The 16,233-nt window shown below is 41.9% G+C and overlaps 1 protein-coding gene across 1 annotated transcript in view; it reads left to right on the top strand.

Annotated features, from left to right (window-relative positions):
- Positions 1-16,233, top strand: part of SHQ1 (SHQ1, H/ACA ribonucleoprotein assembly factor) — a 211,025-nt gene that overhangs the window by 21,042 nt on the left and 173,750 nt on the right. The window contains 3 exon segments of the mRNA XM_029601091.1: positions 4,072-4,158; positions 4,161-4,193; positions 7,258-7,403. Coding sequence (XP_029456951.1) covers positions 4,072-4,158; positions 4,161-4,193; positions 7,258-7,403 — 266 coding nt within the window.

Below are 16,233 nucleotides of genomic sequence, written 5' to 3'. Positions count from 1 at the left end.
GGTGGTGGTGTGGTGTTGTCTCGTTAAAGAAGTCTGCAAGGTCATTCCGCAAAGCCCCTGACTGGACCTCCTTAAGTGTCGTCTCCCCCCCCCTTGAGATCTGTGGGCTCTTCAAGGGGCAGGAGTGGTACCTACTCCTGCCCTGTTGGTGCCATCTTTCAAAATGTCAGCAGTGTAGTCGAGTGAATGGGATTCTTCCTGACCCCTGAAGAATGCTAAAATGGGGCAGGGAGCCTCACTCGGGGGCTTTTGAAGACTATGTAGATATTTATTTTTTTTTTAAGAGGCATAGCTTTGAGGTGGAAGGGGCATTTCAACTGGGATATTTTTAAAAATTTAAGGGCCATGGAGGGGAGGTTGGCCTTTGCTTCACAGACCACCAAGGATTTGGTGCATGGGGGTGGGGGGGGGGGGGGGTAGGGGTTTACTGGGCTATGTGGCCCCTTTAATCTAGGCAACCACGAGATAGGGCACATCACTAAACTTTTTATGCATTTCCACAACTGGGAATGTGCATAAAAATTTGCATAAAAGTTTCCTATGGAACTCATTTGCATCTTTAGTAACTTTTGCAGAAAAAGGCCACTAACTCATGGAAAATTCCACGAGTTAGTGCACTGACCTGTTAGAATCCCCCCCCCTTTTTTTTTTTTTAAACATTTCCTTGGGGAATCGGCCCACTTCAGTTGAAGTCTTATGAAGCTTCAAGGATGTCATTCAGTGGTGATTTCCTTCTAGGGCACCAACCTAGAGCTTCTTTGAATTTGTTTCATTTTCCCCATTGGAAAAAAGTGGAAGGTGGAGGCCACTGCTGGGTGTGACCTGATGTCTCTCTCCCCTATTTTTGTTATTATCTGATGCAATTTTAAAGATGTTGTGCCACTGGTCAGTGCCTGTGGTCACCAGATGACTCAGTTTCCTATAGGGAAAAACATTCTCTCATATTTAGTGATGTATCTACTACACAAAAAAATCAGTCAATATTGTCAAATATGCACTTTTCTCTACCAAAAAAGGAAACAAAGCATCATGAAATGTTCACGTATCTCCTTGTTATAACCTGCAGTTAATAGTGGATTGGTTGTAATAAATGTTAGGGTTTTGGGGGTTTTTTTTTTCTAAACAGTTTTGTTTAATGGCATTATCATGAAACAGATGTGTTAAAGAGTACCTTTCACTTTACTTTACTTTCATGCTGTGATATCCTTTTTTTTTTGTCAGGGATGATTCCTTGCAAATATGCAATTGTAAATTTTTCATTCAAACTGTCTTAACTGCCATCTAGATCAGTGGTTCTCAACCTTTTTTTGGCCGGGACACACCTGACAGATGGTTCTCACATGCATGACACACTGAACATGTGACCATCACAGGGCTAAATGTAAACATGCACTCTGCATCCACAGGAATCCCCTCAACCCCCAGCAATGAGTGCAGAGCAGATCTAGGGCATTACCCTGTACAACTCGCCATACAAAAAAGATGTTCTGATGACATTCAGTAAAAGCAAAACTAACTCCCCTTACTACCAGGCACAATAGCCTTCCTAATGAAAAGACAGTAATTTACCACTAATGCATATCCTATTGAGAAAACACAACAAATAAGATTGATACAAATGCCTGCATGCTAGTAAAATTCCTCATCTTGGTCACACACCCAGAACTGACCTTCACCAAGTACAGAAAAACCACAAATTATAAATATGGAGACAGAAACTGGAATGGAAAACAAAAAAAGCCACTCTGCATGCAGTGCGAACCAAGAGAAATAAAGCACCTAACATAATCCCAGGATCTGCAATAATGCACACAAACTAACCCGCACAAAGTTACACCATGGAACACGCAAATAGGGTTGTTACTGTCTAAGAAACACAACTATTAAACCAGGCCCTAAACACTAATACATTTCCTATTGGGAAAACAGAATAAGCAAGTTGCTACAGAGCCCCACACAGAAATAATTGTAAAGTTATACCAAAAATGTTACAAAACAGCTGCTGAACAGAATAATATCCAACAATTAAAAACTCATAAAAATTATTAAAATATGTCCAAATATCAATAAATATTTCAAAACAGCAGACATGGCATAATACCCAATAATTAAAATGGCAGTCAATCAAGAAAAATACATTTAAAAAGCCACCTTTACTTACTCTCTCCAGCAACTCTCCTACTCCTTTTCCTTCCAGGCCAATAGCACTCACCAGAAGCAGCAAGGGCTGCTGAAGCTCTGTCCTCACAGTCTTCTTCCTTAGCACCCACAACCAGTCACTCACAACACACACACCCCCAATTAGACCCCACGACCAGTCTCGGTCTCTTTCACACCAGTCATCTTCCTGACCAGTCTCGCTCTCTCAATCACACACACAAGCTCGCACCCATTCGCACCCCCACACACACCAGCTCGCACCAAAAACAACTTCTTCCTTCACTGCAGGGATGGGCTCCAGTTCCGCCGCGGCTTTAATCCAGCGGGCCTTCTTTTTTCGGTGCCATGGGAATGGGCGCCTCAGTCAGGGGTCGGGTTTCCTCTTCGCCGCTAGGGGTCGGGTTTTCCCCTTCACCGCTACGGGGATGGGCTCCTGTAGCGGCCTTGCACAGTCGGGGTCGGGTTTTCCCCTTCACCGCTACGGGGATGGGCTCCTGTAGCGGCCTTGCACCGTCAGGGTCGGGTTTTCCCCTTCACCGCTACGGGGATGGGCTCCCGTAGCGTCCTTGCTTCGTCGGGGTTCTACATTGCCATTCCTCCCAGCCCACTCCCGGGCTATGCCGTGGCTGCCTCACCGGCCAATCAAAGGCTTCCTCCCTTCTTCCTACTCCCACTGGCAGGTAGAAGGGAGGAGGCTTCCGATTGGCCTGCACGGGGGAAGGCAGAATGAAGGAGGCTTCCCATTGGGCAGTGGGGGTTGGAAGAAAGGTTTTCAATTGGCCCGCAGGGGCTGGGAAAAGGGAGAAGAAAAGTAAAATGGGGCAGTGACACACCTGCCGTTGTTTGGCGACACACTGGTGTGTCACGACACCGGTTGAGAAGTGCTGATCTAGATGACAATGTTGAGTTTGTTTTTTTTTTTTTGCAACCAATTTGGTTCTAAAAATTGCCGTAGCTTCCAAAACCTTGTTTTGTTGCAGTTCAGGTAAAAGCACTGCTTGTATTGAGCAGTGGTAGTGATGGCAATCATGGTCCACCATATTAACTGTGGCATTATTTGCAGGATACTGTATTGGTGTGGTGGTGTTTTCTGTAACCCACAATACCTGGGATTCCTTATAGTCTCCCATTTTAGCCATACTAGCCAGGCCTGACGCTGATAGATGGAAGTTTGTTTTTTTTTTTTTTTTCTCCCTTATTAGAGAGGATTTGGAGACTTGCGATCGAAAATAAAAATTAAGTCTTGAAGATTGCAAGTAATTTAAACTGCAGGTTACTGGGTCAGGTCTTGTGGCCCTGAGGCAAGAGGACGTGAGTGTTCTGATATAGGGAGTTTGGAATAGCATTTCTCTGCTTGTAATTTTTTTTGTTTTATTTACTGTCTTGAAGTAGGAAGGGGTGAGTTTAGATTAAAGCTGCAATCTCCTTAAGGCACCACCTAATTTCAGGAGTTTAAAAGAAGTCCCGTTCCCCCCCCCCCCCCCCCTCCCGCATCCCCAGTGAGTGCTGTTCTTAAAGTGTCCCTGTGGCTTTTTTTTTTTTGCTATTTTCTTAAAGTCAAGGTTAACAATTTTAGTTATATGGTTTGGTACTTTTAAAGTACTGAGTTGGTGATCAGAGAGCACACTTTCATGCCAGCAGAGCAGTTGGCGACAAAGACTTGGTGGTTGTTCCTGTGCTGCACAGAGGTGAGACCTGCTAACATTACCACTCTGCAGCAGATTTTGCAAAAAAAAAAGATTCTCCCAGTACTTGGAGGAACCCCCTTCCCCAAGGACTGATGGAGAGTTGCTGAAGCCTGAACTTGATTGTCCAACAGGGCAGTGAAATAATCCTCCTCCTTATTTTAATAGAAAAGATATCCTTAGAATTGAAGTGTATTTTGAACCAATGTCTGGCTTCACTTTCCAGGGATTTTTACTGTTCAGATTCCCAAGGAGACTCCTGGGCAACATTTTGAGGGGCTTAGCATGCTGACTGCTCTCTTGGCACAAAGAAAACAAGATCTGCGAAACCCTTAGTGGAGGAGATGGGTAAGTGGCAGAGAGAGATGAGAGAATGCGTTCTTTCACCTATCGTGTTATTCACTGGGTAGATCTATCGCAGGGGTCAGGAACCTTTTTGGCTGAGAGCCATAAACGCCACATATTTTAAAATGTAATTCCATGAGAGCCATACAATATGTTTAAAACTAAATACAAGTAAATGTGTGCATTTTATGTAAGATCACACTTTTAAAGTACAATAAGTCTCTGAAAATATTACACCAGGCCTTAAGACACCAATACATCTCCTATTAGGAAAACGGACCAAGTCAGGCTGCTATAGAGTCTTACACAGAAACTACACGCCAGCAGAAAACCTCAACTGAATCACGTGCTGTCCCTCACCTAACATAGAATAAAGAGACCAAAACGCATAACAAGAAGCATGCAGAAAAAACTGAATTGGAAACTGCAACAAGCCAGAGTCTCTGTATGCAGTGTAACAAAGGAAAAAAGAAACATCACCCATCCTTATAAAACAAATCAAGAAATATAAAATCATCAGCAGTAAAACTGTACTAACAAAAAGAACATATTTCGAAACAGCTGATGAGTGGAATATCCAATAATTAAAAACGCATATAAAACATTTCCAGATACCAACAAAATATTTCAAAATAGCAGACACAAAGACCCAGTAATGAAAAATAATAAGGATACAAAAAATTTTTTGCTCTGCATACCTGGGAACGTTTGATATCCAGGTGTCCTGAGATTGTTCTGAATTAGCAGGAGGCGGGGTGGTTTGCTTGGAACTTTCTCCTCTCTGTCACATACCAGCGCTCTCACTCACACTGGCTCTCAATGACACACCTATACACACATGCTCTCAGTAATCACATATACACATGTTTTTTCTCTCTCACTTATATAGGCTCTTAATTACACATTTACACACATGCTGTCTATCTTTTCACGCTTACACACACACACAGGCTTTCAATCACATAAATTCATGCTGTCTTTTTCTCTCACACACAGACTCATTCACATGCTTACAAACATGTCCTCTCTTTCTCTCATTTACACACAGGCTCTCAATCACATACTCACATGCTCCCTCACCTAAATCAGCTCTCAATCACACACATATGGTCTCTCTCTCTCATTTAAACACAGGCTCTCAATCACATAAACCAGCTCTCAATCACACACAGACACACATGATCTCTCTTTTACTTATACACACAGGCTCTTAATCATACATACACATGATTTCTCTCACACACAAAGGATCTCAATCATACACACATACTCTTTCACACAAACAGGTTTTCAATCACAAACTTACACATACAGGTTCCCAATGGTAAACTTACATTCATGCTCTCTCTCTCTCTCTCACAGGCAGGCTCTCAATCACAGACATACTCTCTTTCACATGTACAGGCTCTCAATCATTCACATACATGCAATCTCTCTCTCTCACACACACACACGCACGCACAGCACCCCCCGCGGCCCGGAAGAGGAAGTGGAGAGTATCGGGTGCCTGCGCGGCAAGAAGAGGCCACGCTAGTGCGCTCGGCATCGGCCCGAAGAAAAGAAGACTGCAGCGCGGCTCGGAGGAAAATGAAGAGCTTCAACAGCGGCCGATGGGACTCCGCCTCCGCGAGGGCTGAAAATGAAGAGGTTAGCGTTGGGAGGAGGCTGCTGCTGCTGCCGCGAGTTCCCGGGGGGGGGGGGGGGGGAGAGAGAGAGAGTGAATGAGCGAGCAAACACAGCTTGCTCGCTCATTCAATCTCTCTTCCCCCCCCCCCCCCCCCCCCCCCCGGGAACTCGCGGCAGCAGCAGCCTCCTCCCAACGCTAACCTCTTCATTTTCAGCCCTCGCGGAGGCGGAGTCCCATCGGCCGCGGTTGAAGCTCTTCATTTTCCTCCGAGCCGCGCTGCAGTCTTCTTTTCTTCGGGCCGATGCCGAGCGCACTAGCGTGGCCTCTTCTTGCCGCGCAGGCACCCGATACTCTCCACTTCCTCTTCCGGGCCGGGGGGGGGGGGGGAAAAGAGCACGCCGGTGCCGCTGACTCCAGCTGTCCTGCCGCGTTCCGCCCGGGCTGACAGCATTTTAAGCCTGGGCGGAGGAGGACCGGGGAGCAGCTGGGTCAGCGGGAAAGTGTGGCGACTGTCTGCGAGCCAAATGCAGCCCTCAAAAGAGCCATATCTGGCTCGCGAGCCATGGGTTCCCGACCCCTGATCTATCGGATGGATGTGTTGAATGAAGTTTAAGGGAGCCTTCCATTGTTGAAGTGCTCTGTTTGATAAAAATCTGTAGTTTGATAGTCGTTTTATAAGTAGTTACTCTGCAGCTGAATATAGAAAAGCAGTGCACAGCAGGTGAGTTTACATTGGGCCTGCCTGGTTGTTAAACCTTGCCATGATTTCAGGCTTCCTGTGTCTTTCTGTTACCTCTGGTGCCAGTAGGTGAGTGCTCTGAAAGCTGAACAAGATTCAGCATCTGACTTTTCAGTAATAACTTTTAAATGGTTTGTCAAAAATCACGAATAGTCAAAAGAAGCACCCCCTCTTATAACGAGCACTGTGCTTTTTAAATGTACTCATCGTTTTATTGAAAATTTTTTTTTTGGGGGGAGGGTGGAAGGGACCCTTTTGGCTTCCACTGAACCTGGTGCATCCATCATCCATGTTCGCTGCCCTTTGACAGGAGAGGGATCAGTGGGCCTTCATTCACAATTATCTAGCGTTTTCCACTTTTTTTTTTTTTTTTATCCCATTCCCCTACTGCTGCAGCAGCAGTCTTCTGACTGAGGTGCATTCATTTTGACCCCATCTAGACCCCGGCAGAAGTGTGTTGTTAGACAGTAAATGTCACTATTGAGTAACAACTGGAACTCCCCCATCCTCCCCTTCAGGCTGTAAGTTCTGACTTCTAAGCATTCCTACTCTGCTGGCCCAAGGAACAGAGGTTGGGTTCAGGAATCATATCTGAGTTTTCCAAATTGCGGTGTGCAATGCTGCCATGAGGTTGGTGCGGTTTGATCATTTTTTTGACTCCAGGAACAATTCTCTCTCATGATGATTTGAAACTTTCCTAGGAGCCCCTACTGATATTCCAGAAGAGGAAGAAGAGTTTGACTGGCAAATTGAGCAGACCCCATGTGAGGAAACGGCAGAAGACCCAATAAATTTACAGTGTTATGGATTTGGAAATTTGCGAGCAGGGGTCTTCAGACATCTCCAGGTGTGTCATTTATGTTAAACGTAGATCCTGTGAGCATTTAGTCTGGTACAGAAAGTTTCTAATAAAAGGACGAAAATACAAAATAAGACACATGAGGTAACTCCTCTGAGCTGTTCTTGCTAAGGCAGAAACTTTGCAGACTTGGACGTGGTGTTCCTAGGTGGTTTGAGCTTGGTTGCTGCAGGTCCCACATTCTCTGCATGGTGACTTTCAGTTCAGATGCAGTCATTAGTACCGGATTTTTTCAGATGCTTGACATTTGCCCCTTTAATCCCCTTTTCACACATTTTGGACACTCTCTTCCAAACCAGCACATAGCTAATAGCACTGATCACATGTAAATTCACGTTGATTTATTTATTTATTTATTTATTTTTAGATTTTTATATACCGGTGTTCCTATATGAAATAAAGATCACATCGGTTTACATTGAAACAGAACATGAAAATTGCCAAAAGGCATTACATAGAACAAGGTTATGAAACTTGGAACAGTGTACATAAGTTCAAAATTTAACAATAACGTTGTAACATTGATGACCAAAAGATAAAGGAGAAAAAAAAAAAAAAAGACTTAAACAATTAAGTTGACAGGTCTTATTGAGCATAAAAATTATAACGTATAAGTGAGAAAGTCTCAAGTGTCCTGCAGCAAGAGATTAGATACCGAAGTAGGTAGTGGTATGGAAAATGGGGGTTTGTGAAGAAGATATGTTCTTGCTGGTTGGAGGGGAAAAAATGATGATCATGGTCCTGGAAAAGCTTGGCTAAAGAGCCAGGTTTTAAGTTTTTTTTTGAATGAAGAGTGGCAGAACTCAAGCCGAATGTCTGGTGGGAGCGCATTCCATTGAATGGGGCCTGCTGTAGATATGGCACGTTTATGATGCGAGGATTTTGTTGAAGGTACATAGTGTGCCTTTATATGCTCCTCTGATGGGTCTAGAGGAGGAGTGAGGGCGTAGTTGGTTACATAATTGAAGAGGAGAGATATTGTGAATGGATTTATGAATTACGGTGAGTACTTTATATAGGATCCTTTGCTTTATAGGCAGCCAGTGGAGGAGCTTGAGAATGGGGGTGATGTGATCTCTTTTATTCGTATTGGTAAGGATTCTGGCTGCAGAGTTCTGTAGCATTTGGAGGGGTTTGATGGATGAATATGGAAGGCCAAAGAGAAGCGAATTGCAATAGTCGACTTTGATAGAATAATGGCTTGTAGGACCATCCGAAAATCGTTGAAATAAAGAAGAGGCTTCAATTTTTTAAGACTTGTAACTTATAAAAACAGTCTTTGGTGGTTGTGCTTATGAATTTTTTAAAATTGAGCTGATTGTCTAGCATGATACCTAGATCTCGAACATGTGGTGAGTGATTTAATATGGGAGTGGATGAGTTGAGTAGGTCAGCTGGGTTTAGAAGTTTGATGTTGATGTCTTGATTGATGATTAGGATCTCAGTTTTGTTGTTGTTAAGAATGAGGCAAAGGCTGGAGAGAAGATGATTGATCTGTTGCAAACAATTGTTCCAGTGAGCCAAGGTTTTTTGTAAGGATTCTGAGATTGGGATGAGTATCTGGATGTCATCCGCGTAGAGATAGTGAGTTAGGTTTAGTTTAGTAAGTAGATGACATAGAGGTAAGAGGTAAATGTTGAAGAGGGTAGGGGAAAGGGAGGAACCCTGAGGGACCCCCCGGTTGGAAGGGATCGGTTGTGATTCTTTGTTGTTAATCTTTACTTTGAATTGTCTATTTGCTAGGAAGGATTTGAACCAGCTGAAGACTGTTCCTTTAATGCCTATATCTGCCAGACATTTTAATAGAGATGAATGGTTGACAGTGTCAAAGGCTGCAGAGAGATCTAGTAGTATCAAAAGATGTGGTTGTTTTTTGTCCATATTAGATAGAATAGAATCGGTAAGAGAGATAAGGAGAGATTCAGTGCTTAACGATTTCCGAAAGCCATACTGGGAAGATACAAGAATGTTGTTTTCTTCCAAATATTCAGATAGTTGTTTATTGACTATCTTTTCCATAATTTTGGCGATCAATGGCAGATTAGCTATTGGGCGGAAGTTAGCTGGATCTGTGGTTGGAAGGTTAGGTTTTTTAAGTAGAGGTTTGAGAATGGCTAATTTAAGTTGGTCAGGAACTAGACCCTGGGAGAGAGAGCAGTTAATGATGTCTGCAATTGGTTTTGATATGGAGTTTCTTATTGCGATGAGAAGGTTAGTAGGAATTGTGTCTAAGGGATGAGATGACTGTTTCATTTTTTTAAGTATGTTTTCTATCTCAAGTGCTGAAGTGGTCTCGAAAGTTTCCAGCGTTGTATTTAGTTGAGGTGAGGTAATGTGAGGGAAAGGGGGATATGAAAAAGATGATGAGAAAGATAGTCAGTTTGTCAATTTTATCCTTAAAGTATTCTGCTAGTTCTGATGCTTTGAGTGCTTGATCATCAGGAATGGTAGGAGGTGATGGTTTAGTGAGAGCTGAAACGTAGGAGAAAAGTGCTTTTGAATCAAATATGAAATGATGTATTTTTTTTGAGAAATCTCTCTTTGTTCTCAGTATGGTGATCCTATAAGCATTGAGGGAGGTTTTATAAATAGCTAATGTTGTGGGGGATGGGTTTCTCCTCCAAGTGTGTTCTTTATTTCTTAGCTCTTGTTTAAGCAGCTTCAGTTCTGGGGTGAACCAGGGTTTCCTGTTGTCTGGCGAAGGTTGTACTACTTTTGTGATGGAAGGGCAGGTAATGTCTGCGATCTTTTTTACCGGATTTTTTACCGGATTTTTTCAGATGCTTGACATTTGCCCCTTTAATCCCCTTTTCACACATTTTGGACACTCTCTTCCAAACCAGCACATAGCTAATAGCACTGATCACATGTAAATTCACGTTGATGAGGCTATTAGTTATTATTACACCCCCCCCCCCCCCGATGCTTTCCTAAATTGCACCGATCCACCTCTTCCAGGTGTCGGATTTAATATTTAAATGGGCTGCCGTGGTAAAAAGGAGGTGCTGGGGAAATTGTGTGTCCCTAGCGCCGCCTCAGCATCAGCTGCCCAGGAGAGGTGCCGGTGACTTTTTAAAATTAAAAAAAAAAAAAAAAAATTTCCCATTCTCATTTTTTTGGTTCCTCTGACTTAATATCACCATGATATTAAGTCAGAGGAACTACAGAAAAGCAGTATTTTCTGCTTTTCTGTTAACTTAGGGGCTTCTCAAGAATTAATACCTGATCTGGGGCAGGCATTTAATTTTTGAGAGTAAAAATGTACACATTGGGCGCACTCTTTTTTTTTTTTTTTTTTTTGCATCAGGGATAATAACTAATAGCCTCATCAACATGCATTTACATGTGATCACTCTTAGCTATGTGCTGGTTTGGACATGCTAATCTCATTTATTGCATAAGGGGTTTTGGACGCCTGCATCCAAGGGCATGTAAAGCCGTGCCAAGCGCACTATATTACATGGGTCTGTCTGTGCAGGGTTGAGATCTTAATGTATGCAAGGAACAGTCCCTTTATAAACTGAGCTGGGTTGCTTATTGGGTAAACTTGCGATTTGTGCGCGGTTTGATTATGCATTGTCCATGCTGAGACTTACTGTTTATATGAAACGAAACCGTCCCTTCTCTGGAGTTCATAACCTAGTCGAGGCAGACAAAATAAATGTTTCGGGAGAAATGGGTTTAAGATTTATAGTGCTGTAAGTGGATATTCATTGATGGGAGGGACCCTTTATCTAGTTGGGGAAAAGCTGCAAAAATATCAGGTCTCCAACTTAGAACAACTTATATATCAAAGGCAGGAAGGGGAAGGGTGAGAATTTTTAAGACAAAATCCTTTTTCAAAGAAGCCACCTTTTAACAGCTGGCTAAACAAGCTCTTTGCATTATATAGTTACAGTGCTGAGAATAAGGTTGTGAACTCAAAGTATAATAATGAGAATTACAAGTTCTTTTTGTTTAATTGAAAACAGTCTTGCAATAAAATGGGTATAAATTAAACAATTCCTTGTTTCTTGAGACACAATGTACAAAGTAGGGCTAATGAGATTAATTCAGAGTCACTGGGTATGAAATAGTAAGTGAACCCGTAGTTTGAATTAGCTAATTAGAATCAGGAGCCTAAATGATTGGGGCAGAGTAAATCTATATGACCTGAGTTTCTGGATCCTGGCCTGCAGAAAGGTCCAAAAGGTTTTGAGTTTGGTCTTTACCAAATTCATCATGTCACAATGAAAATAAATTTCAGAGGATCTATGAAAGAGTAATTGATGCTCCATTGTCTGGTCAGGGTTACAGGACCATTTCTAAACATTTGGGGCTTCATCTATCCACTGTCAGTCTACCAATGGAAAAAGTTGAAGACTACAGTAACACTACTAGGAGTGGTTGTCCTGCCAAGATCACACAGAGAGCAAACTGGAAAATCATCCACAAATTACAAAGAACCCCAAACTAACATCTAAAGATCTGCAGGACTCTTTTGTTGCAGCTTATGTGAGGGTTCATGTGTCAACCATCAAGAAAAAACTGAATGGGAATGGTGTTCATGGGAGGATAGCTAGGAAGAAACCACTGCTATTTTAAAAAGAACATTGCTGTTCCCATTGTTTTCTCCAAGGAGCATTTGGATAACCTACAAGACTTATGAAATGTTTTCTGTGCAAATGAGTTAAAAACTGAACCTTTCAGTCACCGTGACATTTTGTTTATAAGAACATAAGATATGCCATACTGGGTCAGACCAAGGGTCCATCAAGCCCAGTATCCTGTGTTCAACAATGGCCAACCAAGTCACAAGTAAATGACAAGTACTCAAACATTAAATGAATAGTTCCCAAGCTACTAATCTTTATTGATTAAAAGCAGTTTATGGACTTCTGCTCTAGGAACTTAACCAAACCTTTTTGTAAACCCAGTTACACTAACCACATCCTCTGACATTGAATTCCAGAGCTTAATAATGTGTTGAGTGAGGCTTTTCTTCAATTTGTTTTAAATGAGCTACTTGCTAACTTCATGGAGTGACCCCTAGTCCTTGTATTATCCAAAAGAGTAAATAATCGATTCACATTTACCCGTTCAAGTCCTTTCATGATCTTTTTTAGTCCTCTATCAGCTGTCTCTTCTCCAAGCTGAACAACCCTAACCTCTTTAGCTATTCCTCATAGGGGAGCCATTCCAACCTTCTCTGTACTTTCTCCAGTGCAACTATTTATCTATAGAGAGAACGTACAGAGAAGGCTGGAATGGCTCCCCTTTTAAATACGGCGACCAGAATTGCACACTGTATTCAAGGTGCGGTCTCGCCTTGGAGCGATAGAGGCATTGTGACATCTACTAGATATGTGCAAAGCCCTAATCTTTTGGCTCGGGCTTAGTTTTCGGCCCGCTGCGGGAAACTTCGTATTTCCTGTGGTTCGGGCCTTTGAAATTTGGGGGACCCAAATTTCAGGTTAGCATGCGCTAACTCGAAAACCGAATTTTCCTGAATTTTCGGGAAAGTTTGGTTTTCGGGTTCCCCGAACAGGACGCATTAGGCAATTTTGTTGAAATTGCCTAATTTGTCCTAAATGATTGCACGTCCTTAACATCTACCATTTTATTCACCATTCCCTTCCTAATAATTCCTAACATTCTGTTTGCTTTTTTGACCGCCACAGCACACTGAGCTGATAATTTCAATGTGTTATCCACAATGATGCCAATATATCTTTCCTGGGTGATACATTCCACATTAGGAGTTAACATTGTGTAACCACAGCAAGGGATATTTTTCCCTAATATGCAACAACTTGCTCTTGCCATATTAAATTTCATTTGGCATTTGGACACCCAATATTCCAGTCTCACATGGTGGTCCTGCAGTTTATTATAATCTGAGATTTAACTACTCTGAATAATTTTGTGTCATCCGCAAATTTAAGTACCTTGCTCGTCGTGCCCCTTTCCAGATCACTTATAAATATATTAAAAAGCACTGGTCCTAGTACAGATCCCTGAGTCACTCCACTTTTTTTTTACTGTTTTCCAGTGAAAACAATTTAATTCTACTCTTTCTTCTTCTTTTTTTTTTTTAACCAGTTTGCAATCCACAAAAGGATATCTCCTCCTATCCCATTACTTTTTAGTTTTCGTAGAAGCCTCTTATGAGGGACTTTGTCAAACGCTTTCAGAAAATCCAAATGCACCACATCCTCCAGTTCACTTTTGTCCACATGTTTATTCCCCCCTTTAAAAAAAAATGTAGATTTGTGAAGCAAGACTTCCCTTAGGTAAATATATGCTGGCTGTGTCCCTTAAACCGTATCTATCTAAATGTTCTTTGGTTTTATTCTTTATAACCGTTTCTGCGATTTCTTCCCCCCCCGGAACTGAAGTCAAGCTCACCGGTCTATGGCTTCCTGGATGTCCCCTGGAGCCCTTTTTAAATATCAGGGTTACATTGGCCACCCTCCAGTCTTCAGGTACCATGGACTATTTTAATGATAGGTTACAAAATTTACTAATAGGTCTGAAATTTTATTTTTTAATTCTTTCAGAACCCTGGGGTGTATACCACCCGGTCTAGGTGATTTTCTACTCTTCAGTTTGTCAATCTGGTCTGCTACATCTTCCAGGTTCACTATAATTTGGTTCAGTTCGTCTGAATCATCACTCTTGAAAATAGTTTCTGGAACGGGTATCTCCCCAACATCCTCTTCAGTAAACACTGAAGCAAATTTATTTAGTCTTTCTGCAATGGTCTTATCTTCCCTAAGTGCCCCTTTAACCCCTCGATCATCTAATGGTCCAGCTGACTCCCTCACAGGTTTCTGCTTCAGATATATTAAAGCTTTTATTATGAGTGTTGCCACTATGGACATATTCTTTTCAAATTCTCTCTTAGCCTGTCTTATTAGTCTCTTACATTTAACTTGCCAAAGATTATGCTTTATCCTGTTTTCCTCTGGATTCTTCCTCCAATTTTTGAATGAAGATCTTTAGGCTAAAATAGCCTTTCACCTCACTTTTTAACCATGCTGGCAATCATTGACCTTCCTTCACCTTAACGTGTGGAATACATCCTTACTGTGCTTCTAAGTTGGTATTTTTAAACACACTCCACGCCTGTTGCACACTCTTTACCTTTGTATCTGCATCTTCCTCTATTTTTTTTTTTAAACTATTTTCCTCATTTTTGTCAAAGTTTCCCTTTTGAAAGTTTAAGCTAGGGCCATGGATTTACTCACTGTCTCCCCCTTCCTCTTAATTCAAATTTGATCATGTTATGATCACTATGGCCAAGTGACCCCACCACCATCACCTCTCTCATCAGATCCTGGTCTCCACTGAGAATTAGATCTAAAACTGCTCCCTCTCTTGTCAGATTCATGAACCTGGCTCCATAAAACTGTCATTTATTCCATCCCGTAACTTTCTCTCTAGTTGCATGTCCTGATGTTACATTTACCCAGTCAATATTGGGGTAATTGAAATCTCGCATTATTACTGAACTACCAATTTGGTTAGCATTTCACTGTCCATCTCATCATTTTGGCCAGGTGGCTGGTAATATACTCCTATTGCTATACTCTTCTTCAACACACAAGGGATTTCTACCCATAAAGAATTGATTGTGCATTTAGTCTCTTGCATGAACTTTATCCTGTTGGACTCTATGCCACCCGCCACCAAGTTGCTCCTCGCTATCATTGTGATATAATTTGTACCCTGGTATAGCATGGTCCTATTGTTTATCCTCCTTCCACCATGTTTCTGGGATGCCAATTAAGTCTTTATCATCATTCATCACTGTGCATATTGGCATTCTGACCTGGGGGCTAATCTCACTGAGGTCTACATTGGGGGAGCTACCTGAGGGTCTTATCCAATATAAACACACACATTTACTGGGATTATACCTGAGGGCTTGAACCCAGGAGCTTATCTCCTACACAAAGAGCACACTCAAACTTTGATTCAGTACATCACGGTTCTAGGTACTTAGGAAAGTAAGTTTATTTAAGCAATAGGAGGATAGAACAAATAAAAATCAGATCATACAAGAGAAGTATTGGCAGAAAAAGCTTAGTTTCCAAAGGATCAGCCTGTGCTATCACATCCAGAGAGCCCTCTCCCTAGCTGTTATTTTCTCCTTATACACTACAATGCTTGTGAAAGCAGCGATTGTTCTTATCAATTTCAGGTGCAGCTGTGTGGCCTTCATTCTCTCTCAGGCTTTAGTTTAAGTTAGTTGCTTGCTTTCTCATCATAGACCTGCTAGAATAACTAAATAAACAGACTCTTTTGCCTGTTTGTAAATATTTCACAGCACAAGACAGTAAACAGGAGTTCACTTGGAGGTTGGCCTGTGGCCTTCAAACTAGACTGTCTCTGGATGAAAACTCTGAATCCATACAGCCTACCCTCTATATACATTCTCAGCAAAAGTAACAAAAACTGACTCCAACACACTCTAATTCTCCCATCTTAATTCTTAGACTTCTGGTATTAGCATACAAACATTTCAAAGTGTGTTTGTATTAATATTCTGTTTTTCAGTTGTCGGGGATAATTTGGAATCTTAGCTCAGGTGATTCTTTACTTATAGCACATGGACTACTTTTATTATTGGAACCTCTCTGTTGCAATGTCCTAACTCTAATGCTTCATTAGTATTCTTCGAAGATATCTCCCTCCAGACCATGTGCTGCTGAGCGACTGTCTGCTTTCCCCTTCATTCTAGTTTAAAAGCTGCTCTGTCTCCTTTTTAAAGGTAAATGCTAGCAGCCTGGTTCTACTCTAGTTAAGGTGGAGCACATCCCTTTGGAAAAGACTT

This window comes from Rhinatrema bivittatum, chromosome 4, assembly GCF_901001135.1.
Source record: "Rhinatrema bivittatum chromosome 4, aRhiBiv1.1, whole genome shotgun sequence".
NCBI lineage: Eukaryota > Metazoa > Chordata > Amphibia > Gymnophiona > Rhinatrematidae > Rhinatrema > Rhinatrema bivittatum.
The sequence above is the reverse complement of the archived record's forward strand: the minus strand, read 5'-3'. Positions and strand labels throughout refer to the sequence as shown.